The 19,593-nt window shown below is 39.5% G+C and overlaps 1 protein-coding gene across 2 annotated transcripts in view; it reads right to left on the reverse strand.

Annotated features, from left to right (window-relative positions):
* epha6 (eph receptor A6) overlaps positions 1 to 19,593 on the reverse strand; it is a 193,044-nt gene that overhangs the window by 171,826 nt on the left and 1,625 nt on the right. For both annotated transcript variants that reach the window (XM_017715131.2, XM_017715130.2), the window contains exon 2: positions 4,384 to 4,448. In XM_017715131.2, coding sequence (XP_017570620.1) covers positions 4,384 to 4,448 — 65 coding nt within the window. The remainder of the gene's footprint in view (positions 1 to 4,383; positions 4,449 to 19,593) is intronic.

The raw sequence follows: 19,593 nt of genomic DNA on the forward strand, positions 1-19,593 counted from the left end.
CAGTGTGCAACTGACTGAGAGGATATGAACTGAATACGTAATCAGTTCTATTTCCTGAGAGAAATGCATTTTTCCCCCATGTACCTGCTGCATAAACTGCATAAGCTCTGTGTTTGGACTCCACTTTCATACATGCTTTTTTGGCCAAAATGTGTCCAATTTGTGATTAAAACTTACTACATCTGAGTGTCTGACTGCAGTAGCTCTGTGTATAACGTACCTCTGTTGTTGCCACAGATGCTATATATAGTTGCACTACACCTCTGTAATTGTATTTTTATTTCATTTACTGTATAACTTCCTCAGCACATCTGCGCTCACAGTGAAGTTTACATCTTCTGATTTAGCTGCTCTGAAAGTTCATTTAACATGCAATATGTGGTCGCTCTTCGCACGTGCTGCATAGGGACTTTGCCTCCGCATTAAAACACAGGAATCCCAAATACACCACGTGAGAAATCACAGAGGCTCCGTGACACATTTAGTAATTACAGAGCCGCCTCGGAGGGACACACCGAGGAGGGGAGCCAGGAGAATAGTCAACAAAACAGCACAAACAAACCTGCTGCAGCACAGAGAGAGAGAGAGAGAGAGAGAGAGAGAGAGAGAGAGAGAGAGAGAGAGGGAGAGAGAGAGAGAGAGAGAAAGAGGAAGAAAAAGAAAGAGAGAGGAAGAGAAAGAATGAGAGAGGAAGAGAACGAATGAGAGAGAGAGAGAGAAATATACCCGAAGGATATGTCTGTGTCAGTGTAAACAAAACACACTCTCGTCCTCCTTTACTAGAAAACAAATTAAATGGCAGGAGAAGTCTCCCAAGGCTAGAGAAGGTGTGTGTGTTCCATCTGGCTCACAAAAAGAAAAAAAAAAAGAACAGAGGCTTTGATTAACATGACATAGCCTGACCTGACTGGAAAAAAGAAAGAGAAAGAGAGAGAGAGGGAGGGAGAGAGAGAGAGAGAGAGAGAGAGAGAGAGAGAGAAAGACATCAAGCAAGAGAGAGACTACCTAGTGAGAACAGGTAACATTACATGCAAGATATTATAGCATGAATTATTGATTTGATCGGAGAGGTGTACGCTGGCTTGTTATTGCAGCACAAATGAAAACTCATGTGGTGTTACCGTGGAAATCAGCCCTGCCTTCACAACATGGGTTCCAGAGAAGGAGCTGAACCAATAAGAAGATGTGCACAGCAGGCCCCGTGGGAAATCACCCCCGCTAGTGCATAGTAGGTCATTTTACACATGCTCCAATACAAAAACTCCCTCAGCTATTGTCTTGCCATTCTAACCACTTTTTAGTCCAAGGCCGGTCTGGAAGGCAGCCATTTGTAGCAGTTTTCCATGCAACGATTAAGCCTTCTTCTGGACAAAAGAACAGAGAAAAAAATTTAACCAATATTTTATTTCTGTTCTGAAAATAAATAATGTTCCTAAACTGGTACGAACAATAAGGTTCATTCTGGTCGTTTTACACAGGCTGATATATGTAGGCCTGATCTAATTAAACAGTTGGTTTGGAAAGCTATTAAACCTGGCAGTGTCTGTATTGATAAGGCCGTGTTCAGACATCAGCTCCTCCAAACTATAGCAGATAGCTCATAATTATTTACCAAAGGCAGCTAAAGGCCTAATAAGTGCATATAAGGCATAAAAGCCTAGTCATCTGTTTAACGTAATATGGGGAAATGGTTTATTTTCCTTGGTTCCTCCATGTATTGTGTAGTGACAGCAATCAAAAAGGCTTAAATATGCTAACAGCCACAGCTATCTGTCATTGACAGATGCTGCACAATGTGTGTAAGAATGCAAGACATGCTGCTGATCCAAACATATTTAGAAGTTTGGAGTTTGGAGACATCAATAATAACTGAACATAGACAAAATGTCAGCAGGGTATACATACTGGTTATTAATATACCCATTGTTATTGGCTAGCCTTGAGGGGCACTGCAGTTTTGCTTTGTTTTTTTTTTTTTGTTGTTGTTTTTTTGTGGTCAAAAACATGCTTTGGCACAAAGATGTGGCACAAAAATAACTTCCCGTAGACAGATACTGGTCACAAGTTGAAAAAAGCTATAAAAGGGATAGCTCATGAATCTTAACATGATGGACATTAACATTATAGGAAGTCCCAACCTTCAATAAAAAAGTCAACTGCCAAGCATAAGCCGCAAAGGTTCCCCTTGTTGCAGAGATAAGCTTAGGATAGTGGCCAAAACAACATGAAATCTGAGACAAGCACTACAAACGTTTTGTTTTTGTCAGATTTTATCAACAAGTTTTAGTTTTGGGCTATAAGTCTCTCCACATTCAAAGAGATAGGAGTCTGGCCTTAAGTGCTCAGGGGGAGTAAACAGGCTTCACTATAATGACTTTCACACACATGCAGAGATAGACTCCAGGTGGGGCTTGATCCCTTGTCCCTTTGTTCACAGACTTTACAAGTGCCCCTTTGGTCAGTGTGCAATACAAATGTCTTTTGTATGGCCATCCTTCAAAATTCAGTCTTATACACTGGAGAGAGGGGTTCAAATCTTTGCTTGAGCACTAACATTTCTGGCCGTCTTAGGAAAAACACTGAACAATACATTTGGTTCCCTGTGAAACATGAATACACTGTCCATCTTCATAATATTGTCTGTAATCTGCTGTAAAGCAAAATTTAATGTGTTTAATCTAGTGTACTTTGGACAAAATATGTTGGGTCAAAATATTCAGGTCAAACACAGGCAGAATCTTTTGGGCCATATTCGGGTTAGCAGAGAAGGAGTAAAGTGATATGGTATCAGGTCCACCACGACAGGAGAATAATAGCAACTGTTGGAGAATATTGCATCACTGCATTTGTAGTGTATTCAGGTTTCTCAAAGTAAGTTTTCTGCCTAATTCTATTCCCAGTGGAAGAGAAGGGAGAAGCAACTTAGAGGCATCCGTTTCACAAACAGCTTTATACTTGTAAATCATAAGGGGAATCAGTTGTATCTGAATATGGAAATCGGAGAGAAGGTCTAATCAGAGTCCATAAACCCAACACTTCAAGTTCCAAACCAATGAACTTGACTAAAACTTAGACTCTATTAGCAAGTCTCTGTACTGAAGCTGAGTTTTGGTCAAAGGCCTGTACAGTTCTATAGTTTAAAACCTCTTCAGATTCAGGGGCTCCTGAGGCCATAGCCTAGCAGATTACTTTCACAGTGCTTGAGGCTTAGCACTAAATGATTTCATTCTTTCAGACAGAGACTTACTGAAATTGTAGAAACCCACCAATGAAACATTTCCTTTCAATAGGGAGGCAGGCAATGAAAAAGGAGTGAAAAGTGTATGCGAAGATAGTCTGTGGTATTAATTACCCCTTAAAAAGCTCTCTGCACACATCTTGAATCATCAATAGTGTGTCAGTGTTAACCCAGTCTGATTAAATTTCATTATAACACGCTTCACTGTTACATAGATTAATGCTGCACGGATCAAGCAGAAATATAATGTTTGACAATGAGCATAAATGGCAATAATTTATACAGAGGAGCTTTAAGTGAATTAATTTTCTGATGAATCATGAAGGAAGATATAAAATGTAAAGAAATTAGGTTTCTTTTATTGTGCCGTAGCCTTTGGGCAAATAGCAATTTGATTTGAATTGGACCTAATGACTCACTGGTCAAAAACTTTTTATCTACATATTGATGTATTTCACCATGTCAGAGTTGGGCCTGAGTTTCTGAATCAGGTTTTACTTAAAAATGATACAGTAACTACTAAAACTAGTATGGGAGGAGAAAGGCACGATCCTAGATCAGCACCTATCTGGCTTCCTTGCTGACAAATAAGCTATTCAGAAGCAAGGCAGCAGTTAGTGTGGCATACTATTTTTACAAGAGGCACTTTGATGTTTCACAATGAAACAAATTTTCCAAATGGCAGAGAAAATAACGGGGCATTAATGCACTAGAGAAAATGCAGTGCAGCGGTGAAGAATGGGGTTGCTCAATTCCACTTGAAAGAACGACTAAGTATCAGAACTACTAAAATGGGGGGAATCTGTCAATGTGCCAGCTTCCTGCAGGCAGATTACACCTGAAGCAGGGCTAAAAGTGATGTTCAGTGAAGATTTACCATTTGCCCTGCACTTCAAATTCACAACTAGTCTTAAGTACCCCAAAAAAGTGTTTGCTTATGTTCAACTCATTTGCAATTCACCATGTAGTGTTACAGTGTTTGCTATATAGTGGCCTGACTGGTGAACAACTATGGATCAATATTGATATTCAAACAAAATTATATGTGATACTATATGTAGTGGATTATCTCTGTAATAGGGAGTGAATCCAAACAAAGCTGAAGTTAAAGATTATGGCAACATAGCTACGATGTCAGCACTTACCCCGTTTACTGGATAGGTCATCCAGCCCAGTTCACCCAATACAGCTGTGGTGTCCAGCAGAATCACTATGGAAAGAAAAAGAAGAGTAAGAGGAAAGGCAGGGAAATGCAGGTCAGTGGTACAGCACACTGAAGCTATGCATGGCTGGGCGTCATATTCACCACACAAAGGCTTCATATGGCATATTAGCACAATAACAATTTAGCCCTGAACTTACTTCACCCTCAACACAAATATGCTACATACATATCCCCATACTGCACACATTTCTCTGGCAACATACTTGGAAAAAAAAAAAAAAAACAAACACCAGTGACACATGGCAGTTAGCCAACGTGCTAATTGCATACAAAACGTTCCACTACAAAGCTAACCCCTTAGCAGCTGATCAGGTCTGTGGCTGGTCTTGCTGTTAGAAAAACCTGGCCAGCGGTGACAGCAGGGCGAGAAAGGAGTCATTAGGCCGCCCTCAGTGAGCCCACATAGGCTAATTTGATATGATGAATGTGCAATTTCCCTTTTCTCCACGCCTGCACTTAATTACAGCGTCTATCAATAAAGCGTAGCGCAGTCCGCCCAGCGGCTAATGCCTAAGGCTTTTTTGAGAGACTGTCACTCATTTTCCTATGTGGTGTTAATTCAGTATTTTAGAACTTTAGAACATTTTCTATTTAAAACTAGACATAATTTACTAAAATGGAAAAGCTGTCTTTCATTTTTTTCTGGTCACTGGAAAAGAGACATTATTCAGTTTCTCACATCAGAGGAATTTGTTATGTCTGTGTCTTATATCTTGTATTTTATTCACTGAGGTCCACTTATTACAACTGAGAGAGTTTATGCAGTAGAGTTTATGTACTAGAGTTTATATACTAAAGCCAAGTATAACTCATTTATACATTTTCATTTTCCAACCTCTCTTTATTTGTTTTTTGTTAATGTACTTATGTAAATGACCTGTGTGGAAATTGGCTGTATTGAGCCTCAGAAGCTGTCAAAGTTAAAACACGCCATAAAACATATTCACTTTATTAGGAACACTTGTATACATGCTCATTCATGTGGCAGTAGTGCAATGCATAAAATCATGCAGATATGGGCCAGCAGCTTCAGGTAATGCTCATTCCATCTATCAGAATGGGGAAAAATGTGATCTCAGTGATTTTTACTGTGGCTGATTGTTGATACCAGACTTTTATAGAGTATTTCTATAACTGCTCATCTCCTGGGATTTTCATGTACAACAGTCTCTAGAGTTTACTAAGAATGGTGCAATAAAGAAAAAAATAAACTGGTGAGTGGCAGTTCTGCAGTCGGAAATGGCTGCGGTAAAGACTACTGTAACTCAGATAACCACCCTACACAATTATTGTGAGCAGAAAAGCAGAAGAGCACAACAGCACAATATTATGTCAGGTTCTGCTTCTTTCAGCCATGAACAGAAAGCTTAGGTTGCAGTGGGCACAAGCCCACCAAAACTAGACAGTTGAAGACTGGAGAAGTGTAAAACATAGCCTGGTCTGATGAATCTCGATTTTGAGGTACATGAATAGTGGGGTCAGGATTTGGCACTAACAGCATGAATCCATGGACCCAACCTGCCTTAGTGGAGGTGGTGTAATGGTGTAAGGAGTGTTTTCTTGGGACACTTTGGGCCCGTTATTGCCAATCAATCATCATTTAAATGACACGGCCTATTTGAGTATTACTGCTGACCATATACACTGCTGATGATAATTCCCCATTTCACGAAGCAAAATTCATCTCAAAATGGTTTCATGAACATCACGATTTTAATGTTCTTTAGCGGCCTTCGCAGTCACCAGATCTGAGTCCGATACAGCATCTTCAGGATGTGACAGGACAAGAGAATTGCAGCATAAAAAATCTGCAGGAATGCATGTTGCTGTTATTTCCAGCATCTTGTGGAATCCATGCCTTTAAGAACTGAGGTTGTTTTCAGAGCAAAGGGAGGTGTATTAGTATTAGTATAGTATTACTATAGTATATACTGTATTAGTATAGTATTGCTATAGTGCTTGTTGAGTGTATATATGTAAATGTGCTGATGAATTCAATACAAAATGCATTTTGGAACTTCAACGATGTTTGCATATTCCACCAATCACTTTATTTAAAAAGTTAAAGATTTTTTTTTTTTTCGTGATATAAGCGAGGGTCATAACACTATATGCTAATAACTTAAAAACAACTTGAAGTTGTCAGCAGTTCCTATTTGTGCTGATTTCTTCCCCCAGTGTTTTTGAAGACTGATGCGTCTTTGTGTCTCTGTCTTGTTCATAAAAAAAACAAAAACAAAAAAACAATACCTATCACACTACAGAACTAGACAAAACTTTAAAACATAGAGGTGTACTCTGGGGCATATCTCAGGATTTAGAGCTAGCGGTGTGCTAAATGTCATGATGCTCTGCCATGTATTATGATGTTATGTGTCATGATGTTATACAAACAATACGCGTATATGTAATACATGAGCTTGTGTGTTAAATGGGCCAGACAGCTACACTAATAGCTACACTGAGAGTCTGTAAAGGGCCTGGCTAAGCGCTCTAAACATCTGCAGACAGCTTGAGCACTACTGTATGCCCTAATCAAATCTGCCTGCCAATGCCGGATCGCCGTGACTGGAAGTGATGGATCCGCACAGCGCAACGCACCCAAACAGTGCGAGGTGAATTAGAGCACAGGGCACTTTGGCTGCACAGCCCAAATCTTATTACACCCCGTCTAGACCCCATGTCTCTGTCTGAGGTCATAATTATCCCTAAATTTCCGTGCTGAATGTTTTTTTTTTCCCTCCCGCCCCATGGTGAACGGGAGATTAAACATGTCTGCAAGTACACTTAGATAGGGTGATAGATTTGGACTTACTTCATTAAGGGATATGTACGAGGTAGATTTTCACAACCAGATTAAGCCTCAGGTTTTGTCCAAACACAGCTCTCCATGGAGCATTTATATTTCCAGCTACAATAAGTACACTGAAGTAACAGATTTCTTTTGTTTTCCTCTATTGCATTATTTTTTCTGCTGATCAAAGAATTACTCATTGGATAAATATATAGAAACAAAACTGACTACTTATATGTTCTGCCAACAAAATGGTCATACTGTCAGTATGTCAGTACTGTCAGTCTCTTTTTCACATTTATCACCTTTGACTAATCCTGAAAGAAGTTAGACTGGCATGGATTGATTAACTGATTTATTGTGCACCTCTGCTACACTCCGCTATATAACTGTTGCTCACATAATCTTGTTCTACTGCATGTTTATTATAGCTTTAAATCAGGAGGTTTAGTCTGCAGATACTTTGCAGTTTGAACAGCCCTCTAGTTCCTGTTTACACCAGGAATTTTCATGCATTTTGAATATCAGGATTACATCTGGATAGGGATTATCCATGTAAAAGTGCCCCAATAGAGATGTGAAACAAATTCAAATCCGATCACTGAAACCACTTTAGGAGGTGGTATGAAACAGACTTCAGTTAAATGTTCACCAAGCGTTATTATATTTCTCTCTCTAAGAAACATTTGACAACTAAAACTCCATCCAGTACATTACATCATAACACACATGATCCAACAATGGTGCCAAAAATTATTCTTTGGGGTAATGCCATAGAAAACCACTTTATATTCCCTAAAGGGTCAAAATATGCACACTAATATTCTTTTATTATCGTCTCAGAGGGGATGTGAGATGATACACACTGTGAATCGAATACAATTAGGTTTCATCCTATAAAATGCATGGTTAACGCAATGACTTCTATAGTTCTGTTTAGCCCAATACACAATATTCCAAGAAGTGATAACCATGAGCACAAAAAACTCCACAGTGCAGCTCTCGGATCATAAAAAAATGGATTGGTAAACCTACCTCAGATGGTTGATTAGTCAAGCTGTTTAAAAGGGGAGATTTCTCAGAGTACAATAATAGCAAGCAAAGAGTGGTAGATCGAATGGTGACAAAGTGCCAACATCGCTTTATGTGAGGTTTAGATCAGTTACAAATTAATGCTGCTCCATTTCAGTTAGAATTGAACATTTTAATGAGAAGCTGAGAAGGAGGAAGCCAACTTAAGCCTCGTGGACAAAGCACAGGGCTCAGCAGTTACTTCACTCCACAAGATTCAAGCAGCTGCTGAGTACCAAGTCTAAATGGGTAAAACAAATAACTCGTTCCAAATAGATGCTAACAGCTATTGTTCTGCACCTCCACTCAGTTGTAGAGTCCACATCTATTTGATTGTAGAGACCAATTCTATTCGGTTCTAGAATCCACCTCTATTCATTTGTAGAGTCCACATCTATTCAGCTGTGGATTTCACACTTTGCTGGCAGTGATTGAGACACATAAGAAAACCCCCTCTCATTTACTTCAGGCAAAAGAGCCACATTTCATACAGTAAAACAAGATCACATTGTAAATTAACTTGTAATGCTCAGTTAATTTAACATAAACATAAATAAATACAAATAAATGTATTTTATGTAATTACCTTAGTAATTCTTTTACTGTAATTCTGTATAATGAGGAAACACATGGTGTGCACAGGAAACAACAAATTCTGACAAAACTGCAACATAAATGAGGACCAACATGGTCGGTTTAGTGGTATGAGATGATATTATGCATCATTTTATTTTTGTCATTTAATCCGACTAAGCTGACATGTATTTGACTTCCAAATGCCAGTGCATGATGATCAGGATACAATCCAGACACAGGTTCATATGAATTTATAGGTGTAAATGAGGTCCTAGTCTAGTCTAAATCTGAGTATCAATGACATGCTTACATAAAATTTTATTCCTGCTCAAAAGTCCATGCCAAAAATATTAAGAGGCTACCTATGAACGTTATAGATGGTCTTGTCAGAAGGGATCAAGCACACTGTCTGGCTTTAGCTTCTCTCTATAACTGATGCTGACAAGATCCACAAGCTTTGTTTCAGACTAAACCAAGTGCTGAATGTTTGTTGCCTCTCCTACATCATCCTGAAGAGTGAGACATCAAGCAAGAGTCATCAGAAGTGGCAGCCGCCGTCTGTGTCTGTCTGTGGAAATCCAGAGTCCCCAAAGTAGGCCAAATGGAGCAGGGTAGGGAAGAGACATAAAAAAAAAAAAAAACGAAACAAAAAAAAAAAAAACAGAAAGGAAAAGAAAAAGACGCAGAAGCACACAAGTCTGAGAATCCTCCTGCTGTCTCTGTATCACACAGGCCACATTTGAAGTGGTATAACCTGCTGAGAGGTCCAGGAACCTGGTTTAACCTGACGTTTGATACTGTGTGAAGCGATTTTGGTGCTACATGACATTTCAAGCTCAAATCTAGATCTAGATCTAACCTAAACATGGTGGGGTTAAAAACAGGATATGTTAAAGATCATTTATAACCTTTGCTTAGCTGTTAAGCCACATATCTACAACTAGGAAAAAAAACATAAAAAGGGACACCCACTGTCTGTGTTCCTTGGCATTACCAACATTTCACCTAAATGTTCTATAACTTGTGTTATAAAGTGATATACATGTAACTGCAATATGCAGTTATACAGGTTTATGCCAGGAATTAAAAGATTATCATGTGTGGCATTTAACACATTATAAAAGCATTTAAACACATCATGGTTACAGGATTTGTAAACATTTTACTGAAATATAGAACACTGAGTGTTGCTCAGTGGCCAATATCCATCCATCCATCCATCCATCCATTTTCTAAACCGCTACTCCGTCAGGGTCGCTGGAGCCTATCCCAGCAGTCTTCGGGCGAAAGGCAGGATACACCCTGGACAGGTCGCCAGTCCATCGCAGGGCAGACAGACACAGACAGTCACTCACACCAAGGGGCAATTTAGCATGTCCAATTAGCCTGACTGCACGTCTTTGGACTGTGGGAGGAAACCGGAGAACCAGGAGGAAACCCACGCAGACACGGGGAGAACATGCAAACTCCACACAGAGAGGACCCCGGGCCCCAGGCCCTCCTTGCTGTGAGGCGACAGCGCTACCCACCACGCCACCGTGCCGCCCCTCAGTGGCCAATATTTTAGGAATATATATATTCTTAAATATAAATACACAATGATATCAGAGATACACTGGTATCATCAGATAATTGCCTAAAAATATCAACAGTACTCTGTATTGGCAGAATATTTAGGGTGCTGGGCTACTTTCCTAAAATATCTGCATTTCATTCATTTTACTGCATTTGTAATCCTATAGAAATGTTATAATCATCCTTAATACTAATGCAAGTATATGCAATTTGTAAATATCGATGTGTCAATATTGCTATTGGTATCAGCATCAACAGATAGGTACATGAAAAACATCAATGCATCCTTAATTAAAATATCAGCTAAATCAAAACCTCTCAATTCTTGATTTTGTTTTTATTTTTATTTTTCTCTTCTAGGATGGAAATCACTTTTGCTATTAAAATTCTGCCAATTCTATGGTTGGTTTGAGCATTTGCTTGTTCTTCCATCTGTGCATTTGAACACAAACATACCCACCGTTAACGCAGTACACAATATTATTCACAAATGCACTTTAACATGCTGCCAGTGACATTCTGTTAGTCACAGGTAATGCATGTGTGTGTGTCTGTGTGTACTGTAAAAGCCACATGATGTATGTTAGCTGAAATTGCGTCTCTATGGTGTGTCTCGGAACAGCAGACCTCCTGTTGATAAAAACCTGGTGTTCTCTATTTCCTGTGGCGCTGACAAGAAGTGCATTCTGGTGGTATAAATAGACTGGCCTGATTGTTAGATCTTATGTTTTTTCTGACCATTGCTCTATGGCTCCATTGATTACAGCATTGATCTTCACTCAGTGAAGTTGTGGCATCACCTGAAATGACGAGCAAAACAGGCTTGAAAAGAAGGGTGCCTGACCTAGCTCACGGACAACTCTGACCCTGCCCAGTTTAGCTCCGAGCCTTATCAAATACACCTGCTGCAGCTAATCAAGGTCTTCAGAAACAATATCAGAGCCAGGTGTGTTAGATTAGTGCTGCAAGTAAACACCATGGGAGGGTAGATCCCCGGAAGCGAGGCTTTAAGCAATCAGAGATTTAAAGTGAAACAAGACTCACAGGAGTACTGTTTGCTCAGAAGGAAACAGGGAAGGTCTGAAAGTCTAAAATCTAAAGTTATTGCTGCTGTTTTGTGTTGATTATAATACTTTAACTGGACCACTTTAAAAACTTCAAATCATAATAACATATTTCCTCTTCTACTTATGAGAACAAAAATTATTTACAACTCGAACGCTGTTTTACTACACAGCCCACGGCTGTTTTCTGTGCATAATTCATAACAAATCATTGTTGACTTTCAAACATTGGTTGAAAGAGGGGAAAATAATGACCAAAACTGTACATCTGTTAAATTTCCTGGCATTTCCAGAAGAATCCATTATATCTATTATTCTGTGTGAAATTACGTCACACTCACTGCAGCAATATAGTGTTTGTGCCATTACATTCCATTGTTCACCCATCTCTGTGAGGAAAACTCGATATATAACAGCATTACTAAACTGACATTTAACAATACCAACAAAATGAATTCCTTTGAATCTGGAGTCTGGGTGATAAGCAAATAATCATGGATGCCAGGGAGTGTGTGTTTGGGGAGGTTGGGTGGGGGTTGACAAAAAACCCAAAAAACCATGAAAACCATTTACTCTCTCATTTTTCACTCATATCAGAGAAGACGGAGAAGAAAAAAAGGTGACATTTGGAATTTGAATGTCACAACCTGAGAAGAATGGCTCCTTTGTCAAATCCTTGAGATAAATTGACCTGATAGCGGCAGAGCTGCACGCATTAGTGATCTTTAGCGGGGTTGTAAAGTCAGTTTGGTGCAGGAGGAGGAGGAAGCGTAAGAACAGGCGCTGAGGGTTAAGGCCAAGATCACTGCACAAGGGACCAGGCTGGGAAATGTCATGGTGCAATTTACAAATTGATTCTCATTACAATAGCAAGGCAAAGGAGAGTAAGAGTAAGTAAGTGTGTGCTTGAGTGAGAAAAAAAGACTGGGCTAATCGATTGGGTTATGTATGATCAAAAAGGGTAACTTCTGATAAATGCTATAAATCTTAGTCACCGTCAAAGGTTATGCAAAGATCAGTTTGCCAAAGAAGAGCCACTTCTGGTTCCCAAAAGAATCTTTCAGTAGATGCTTTTTGTAAATAGGATATATGAGTGAGATGTACCTTTGCATTTTTACTCTGCTGGTAACAGAATCATCTTATTTGGGTAACCATGTGGAAAGTTACTGTAGTAAATGGTTAAACAGGTTGGTGCTGGTGGGAGGGTGTTCTTTGTCTTACCTTTCAAATAATTTGCAATGTTCCCTGACACTGAAGCAAACACTGGGGCAAACATAGCGATGATAGTGTGATTTGAGGCTTATTACTGAACATAATAATTGTGCACTTCTGAAAAGTTGAGGTTATAATAAGCAGTCATCTTTAATTTGTCCACGAAACTATAACTGTTAGTGTTATGTGAACGTCACCATCTGAGGCTGAGAAGCTTAGCCTGATACTTTCTCTGGAGCCATTTCTCCTGAGGCCTTTTGAAACGGTCCATTTCGCCCTAAGTACAAGTGCTGAGACACGTTTGTACTTGTGTTTTTCTGAGATTGTCATTTGACAATGGGCTAAAATGTTCATTTTAATATGAACAGCTTTTTGTACAGGCATGATAAGTGCCTGCCACGCCAAGCCGTATCACATTACCTAACATGTCCAGTACCTCTGTTTTGTTTACATATGGGAATGCTACATTCTTCCTATGGTTTGCATGGAATAAATAAATAAATCATTTAAGTTTTTAAAAATGGGTATTAAATGAGGCTTTACCGTCACTGGGGACTGTTAAAACTCAGTCAACCGTCAGTGGACACAGATGTACTCTGCATAATACTCATTTAAGTATTACATTCAAGCCATTGACTATACATTCAAGCCAGGAAGCCCACCGGAACTTTGATTTTTAAGAGTATAGAATAGATTGGCTTCACAGATCTAAATGAAGCCTTGGACTAAGGCAGCTTTGTTCAAGATATTATTGGGAAACCACTGTGGTGACCTTGGTTTAACACAAAGACACATACACACACATATATACACACACACACACAAAGCAGCTGGCAGTACAAAGCGCTACAAAACCCCCTAACTCTTTCTTTGAAGAGCTATTGAAGTGTTGGAGGTATAAAGTGGAAACCCCAGAGATTCGGCTTCTGTATGTCTGCGAAATCAATATGAGCGCTCCACGCAGCAATGATAGCAGCCACAAACAGAGCCGTAAGCTTTAACTGGTCAGCACGACAAGCCAATACTATTGTTTACAAAGCTCTTTACTGAAAGACACCTGGGCAGCCTTCAGAGAATCATGTGGCTACACAGAAGAGAGTGTGTGAGGGAATTAAAGTGGTTTGGTGGGGGCATACGGGAACATATGAAGAACTGAAATGAAGTGTATAGCATTATAACAAATTAGCATACATGAGAAACAACGGAACGGGCTGTTTTCTCTTCCTCATCTCAAATGTTTCTAACAGATGCGAGTGTATGCTGCCAACTGGCAGCTGTAGGGCTGAGAGAAAAATATATTCTATTGCATCATGTACAAGCCTGGTAATCATCTTGGTCCACAGAGAGCTGTAGTTTCTACAGATATCCATTCCAACCTTGCACAATACCACCTGAACACATTATCAAAGGAGAGAACCTAATTAGATTAGTACTGGTGATGGAACATGTTTTGAAACCAATGCTATTCAAAACACTAGACATCAACAGAATGCCATATACTGCAACACACAATCACAATGATCTGGGCAAACAAACTGCTTGAAAACCACTTTAAAAACTTTCTTTTTAAGAATGAAATACAAAATTGTACTGTTCTGGGGTTCCTCTTGGATTGCTTCTTTTTGAAATCCCAGTCTTAGATCCTAAGGCTTAATATTCAGTAGCTACATAGACGACAATGCAAGCTGAGAGGGTTATTATTAGTGGTTATTCTTGTGGAAGTGTGTAATAAAAGTTGGCATCTGCCAACAGGCCCTGGCCATTTAAAAGGTTAATTATATCTCACTATTTGCTCACTGAAGGATACAGAGAAATTCTGTATGCAGTGCAGATTCTAAACCTTCAGTCAATTTCACATTTTTTGTTCATAAGAACAATTCATTATCATTTATTTATTTTTGTCCATACAGCTTTGCTTTTTTGCCATTTGTTGACAAAAAGACAACTGAAAACAACTGAGGTGCACCGGTGAATATGTAAATATAATTTCTTAATCAACTACATGATTGTGTTACTATGAGCAAATGATGGTGTGACGTAACTCAAATATCTAGGAAAACAAGAATACTGATTCTAGACTTACTAAATATTTGTATACCTCTATATTAACCCAACTCTACTGCTTCGCCTCAATAACCAAAAGCAAATCCTTTGCTTCTTCTGGTTTCTCAAATAAATCTGAATTTTGCATATAAATAAACACTCTGTGTGGTGCCACTGGCTGAGAGATATTTGTCCCATCCCCAGGACCCAAGCTCAAATCCTGTCAATGCCACAGCCACCCTTGGTCAGGAGTCCAAGAGAGCACAATTAGCTGAGCTCTCTCCGGGTGGGAATAATGGCTTAGTTCCTCTCTGCCTGTCAATCTACAGCAGAACTGGCCAACTGTAGGCGTCTGCCAGCTCACACAATTCTAGCTCGATCAGCTAGTGTTTGAAAAGATGTGGTAGCTGGACTTGGGTGTCTTGGATGAAGCCCACCCTTGCTTTCACACTACCAGATTATTTGTTGGTGTATGACAGTTGATATTTAGACCGGCAGGTGGGAATTCAGCACCGACTGGGAGCACAGTGGGGAGATAATTGGAGAAAAAGAAAACATTTTGCCTTATGGTGTAAAAGCAAATTTCTTCACAATGTAAAAAGTTTTTGTAAAAAAAAAAGTCTGCTCACACACACAGGCTTCCTTTCTGTCTTAACCTTCAGTTCCACCAGTCTAGTTCCCCTAACAGCAGCCACAGTTTTCTCCATCCATGCACATTGTGAATCACGGCAGGTGATAATTTAACAAAGGTTATTTTACCATGTGGACCATTTTCTGTCTCTTTATAAAGAGCAGTCTAATATCTCTCTCTCTCTCGCTCTCTCTCACTCTCTCTCTCTCTCTCTCTCTCTCGCTCTCTCTCTCTCTCTCTCTCTCCCCTTCTATCCCTCTCTGTTTCTCTTTTTCATTCACATTCATCTCTGTCTGTCTCTTTCTCTGTCATTATCTTTCTTTTCTCTCTTCTGTTTCCCTCTCCTTCTGCAATTTCTGTCTACCTTCCTTCTCTCTGTTGTCCCATTCTCTTTCTCCATCCCTCTCTCTTCTTCTCCATTTAACTCTGTCTCTCTGACTCTTTGTCTGCCTCTCTTTGTATTTTCTTCTGTTCCCTTAGATTTCTTTCTTGTCTTTCTTTATCCCTCCTTACCTTCCCCTCTCTCTCCAGTATATGTCTTTCTCTTTCCCTCCTTCCATTCCCTTCTCTTTCTAGCTACATCTGTTTTTCTCTTTGTCACTCCTCTCTTACCTTTTTCTGTCCCATGTCTTCTTTTTTCTCTTTTCTTTCTGTCTTTCTCTCCAACTATGTCTTTCTTTCTTATTCTATCTCTCCATCTTCCCCGACCTTCCTCCTTGCTATATCTGTCTTCACCCCCCCCCCCCCCCCCCCCCTTTATCCTCCCACAGAAGGACTGATACAGGGCCAGCTAGTACACCCTCATTTATGCACTCATTTATTGGCACCGTTCTGTCTCAAAGTGGATTAGCCGGCTTTTATCCACTCTCAATACCACCGGTGACGAGCAGTGGCATAGAGCACCAGTCTAATGCATGAGGAAGAGGAGAGTTGAGAGCAGCACACCACTCCAATCACCATTCACTAAAGAAGATGATAAAGTGTACCGGACTGATTAGAGGAAAGCTGGGAAAACTCAGCCTTTTAAACTGTTCTGAGATCAGTTCTCAGATCAGTTCTTAAGAGTAAGTAAAAGTTTTAGATGAAAGGAAGCTGAAAAGTCCAAGTGTGAAAGTCCAAATATATTGATAACTGACTGAACTTGAAAATTCAGTTGCATTGGAGAAGAACTAGATGTTATTCCCCCTTTAAACTGTTGTGAGATCAGTTCTGAGTCTTTCTATCAAAATGCGTAAAATGAGAATGTCTCTAGATCAGTTGCTTTAGATCGAAACCTGGCGAAATCTCCCTGTTCTGAATAAACTGTTCTGTATCAGTACTGAGTTGAGTGAGCACAGACTTTGAGTAAAACGAAACTGCTCCTACACTCTTAGGAATAAATGTTGCTAAATTGTTTTATATATATATATATATATATATATATATATATATATATATATATATATATCACTGCTATCGGAAGAAAACCTTGTATCCAAAATAGTACTTTACTTTCAATGTAAGTCAATTAAACCAGACTTTTTCCCATGTCATTATGGGTAATTTCTTTTAGGCCATTCATCATAAAATTTATAAACAATATAAAGAGTAACAGATACTTTCAAATTATGTCAAAAACTGAAAAATGCCAAAAATGGAAATCCTGTCTGGGTGACCAGAGTCCTTTCTGTGTGGAGTTTGCATGTTCTGCCTGAGTCTGTGTGGGTTCTCCAGTTTCCTCCCACAGTCCAAAGACATGCAGTCAGGCCAGTTGGACATGCTGCATTGCTCCTAGGTGTGTGTGTGTGTGTGTGTGTGTGTGTGTGTGTGTGTGTGTGTGTGTGTGTGTGTGTGTGTGTGTGTGTGTGTGTGTGTCTGAATGTGTCTGTCTGTCTGCCCTGCGATGGACTGGTGATCCGTCCAGGGTGTATCCTGCCTACCGCTGGGATAGGCTCCATCAACGACTGAGGGACAATATAAATATATATATATATTCACAAGTTTAAAATGTTCTTCATACAAAAATTAGCCTTTAAAGCATCGCCCGAGTTTCAAGAGGAAACCATTCAAGAAAGAATACACTTTTTCAAACTGTACATCAACACAAAAGCTCAAATGGTCTGATAACTTGGCTAGACTGAACTTGAAAACTGAGTTGGTTTAGGGGTAAAATATCATGTAGTACAAAGGAATAAGAGAAGACAACTCTGTAACTGCCAGGCCAGCACAACAGGACTAAAACACTGAAACTGTGCAATATGTAAGTTTGAGCATATTATTAATTATTATATTAAAGTCTACATTAGTCATAGTTGCTGTTTAAACCTTGGATGAGGTAGAAGGCAATATCACACCACTGTGGCAAAAACACATTATTTCCAGTGTTAGTCAGGGTCAGGTGTTAACTGTTTTTTAGCCAAATCCCTTTCACTTCTCCACGTCAGTTCACTTGACCCTTTTCACCACCTCACACCTTTTAGTGTAACTTTAAGAATGAATTCAATACACAATATTATATCATTTCTCATTGCTTTTGGAACAAAACCTCGTATCTCCATTTTTATATTTTTCCAGTTTTTGACAGCATTTGAAAATGCCTGTTTCCCTTTACATTGTGCGTAAATTTCATGATGAATGGACCAACATAAATGGACCAAAATATACTTGGAAAAATGTCTGATTCCATTGACTTACATTGAAAGTAAAGTATGTTTTTTCCTTCTCCTATAAAGTTATCATTTCAGAGATGCAAGGTTTTGTTCCGACAGCAGTGACATGTCAAATTTTGACAGTGTTAGCAATGACTAACAGTCCTTTGTAGGGGCTTTATCTCTTTTTCAGAAGATTTCTTTAGTCAAAGTTTACAATTACTTCTACAAATACAAATATGTTTATAATTATATATACAGTTCATTTGCACATTCATTAAGGTAAATATTATGTCATACATTTCAGTAAACGGCTGCTAATCCACAGCGCTGTTTAAGTCACTTGTACTTTTTAAAAATGTTGTGTAGTTTTGTAATTTATTGGCTTTTTCTCTCTTATTTATGTGTGTCTTGGACAGATAATCCTTCCTTTTTATCTATCTATCTGTCTATCTATCTATCTTTTTCAGTTTGCTGATTGATATGCAGATATAACAGCCAGGCTGTATTCCAACACTGCTGTTTATAACACGAGCAAAACTTTTCATGTGGTGATATGTTTGCCTCCTGTCTCTGCTGGAACCCAATCATAATCAGCTTCACGCTGTGCTGTGCTGGACAAGAGCCCGTAGGTGTGTGCTTGTGTGCCAGGTGGGCGTCTTTTTAATGCATACAGAAGGAAAAGAAATGGACACGATTCAGCGATGGCGACAAATAAGAGTGAGCATCTCTCAGTTAAGAATAATACCTGGTGTATTATTGATTTCATTATTATAGCCTAGTGAAACATAAGCCCTTTCCAACCTTAATAACGTATATTAGTCCAAAGACGTATAAGTGGGCTTCTGGATTGGCCAAAACAGGTGCTGCAGTGGTTATACTTCTCTGAACGCATGGATGACTTGTAAGAAAAAACATTTTAAAGTATATTTTGCCACACTGCAAATAAGAGATGGCTTTAATCTTCTCTCTCTATCTATAGCACATCCTACACAAATGCTGTTGTGCTCTCTCTCTCTCTCTCTGTCTCTCCCTCTCTCTTTTCTCTCTCTTAGAACCATACCTATACTCTCACACAGAAAACTGGCCTGGATGAATGTGTCACGGTCCTCTTGCTTCTCCTGGCCTTATCCAGCCATGGCCAAGCTTAGTCACAGTGAGTAAGCCTGAGATTTGTTACACATTTTTGAAAGGAGGTAAGAACCCTGAACCGCACTTTCAGACTCAGCTCTATGAACACAACATAACAGTGACCTTGAAATGTTTTCCAGAACTCTGATGAAATCGTGGGACACACAACAGTACAGGTACAGCCGCGAGACGGCTGCTGATCAATGCGTTCCTGGAAATGAACAGCACTTCAGCAGCCTCAGTGTGTGCCTGCGGTCTGAGGCTGAGAGGCTGAGAGACTGACTTACAGCAGGAAGGACAGACGGTGCATGTGTCAGGGGAGGAGGCAGAAAGAAAGAAAGAGAAGAGCAGAGAGGAGAAAGAGACGAAAAAAAGAGGTGAGAAACCCAGAGCGAGAATGAGAGCT

The sequence above is a fragment of the Pygocentrus nattereri genome, chromosome 12 (assembly GCF_015220715.1).
Source record: "Pygocentrus nattereri isolate fPygNat1 chromosome 12, fPygNat1.pri, whole genome shotgun sequence".
Lineage (NCBI taxonomy): Eukaryota > Metazoa > Chordata > Actinopteri > Characiformes > Serrasalmidae > Pygocentrus > Pygocentrus nattereri.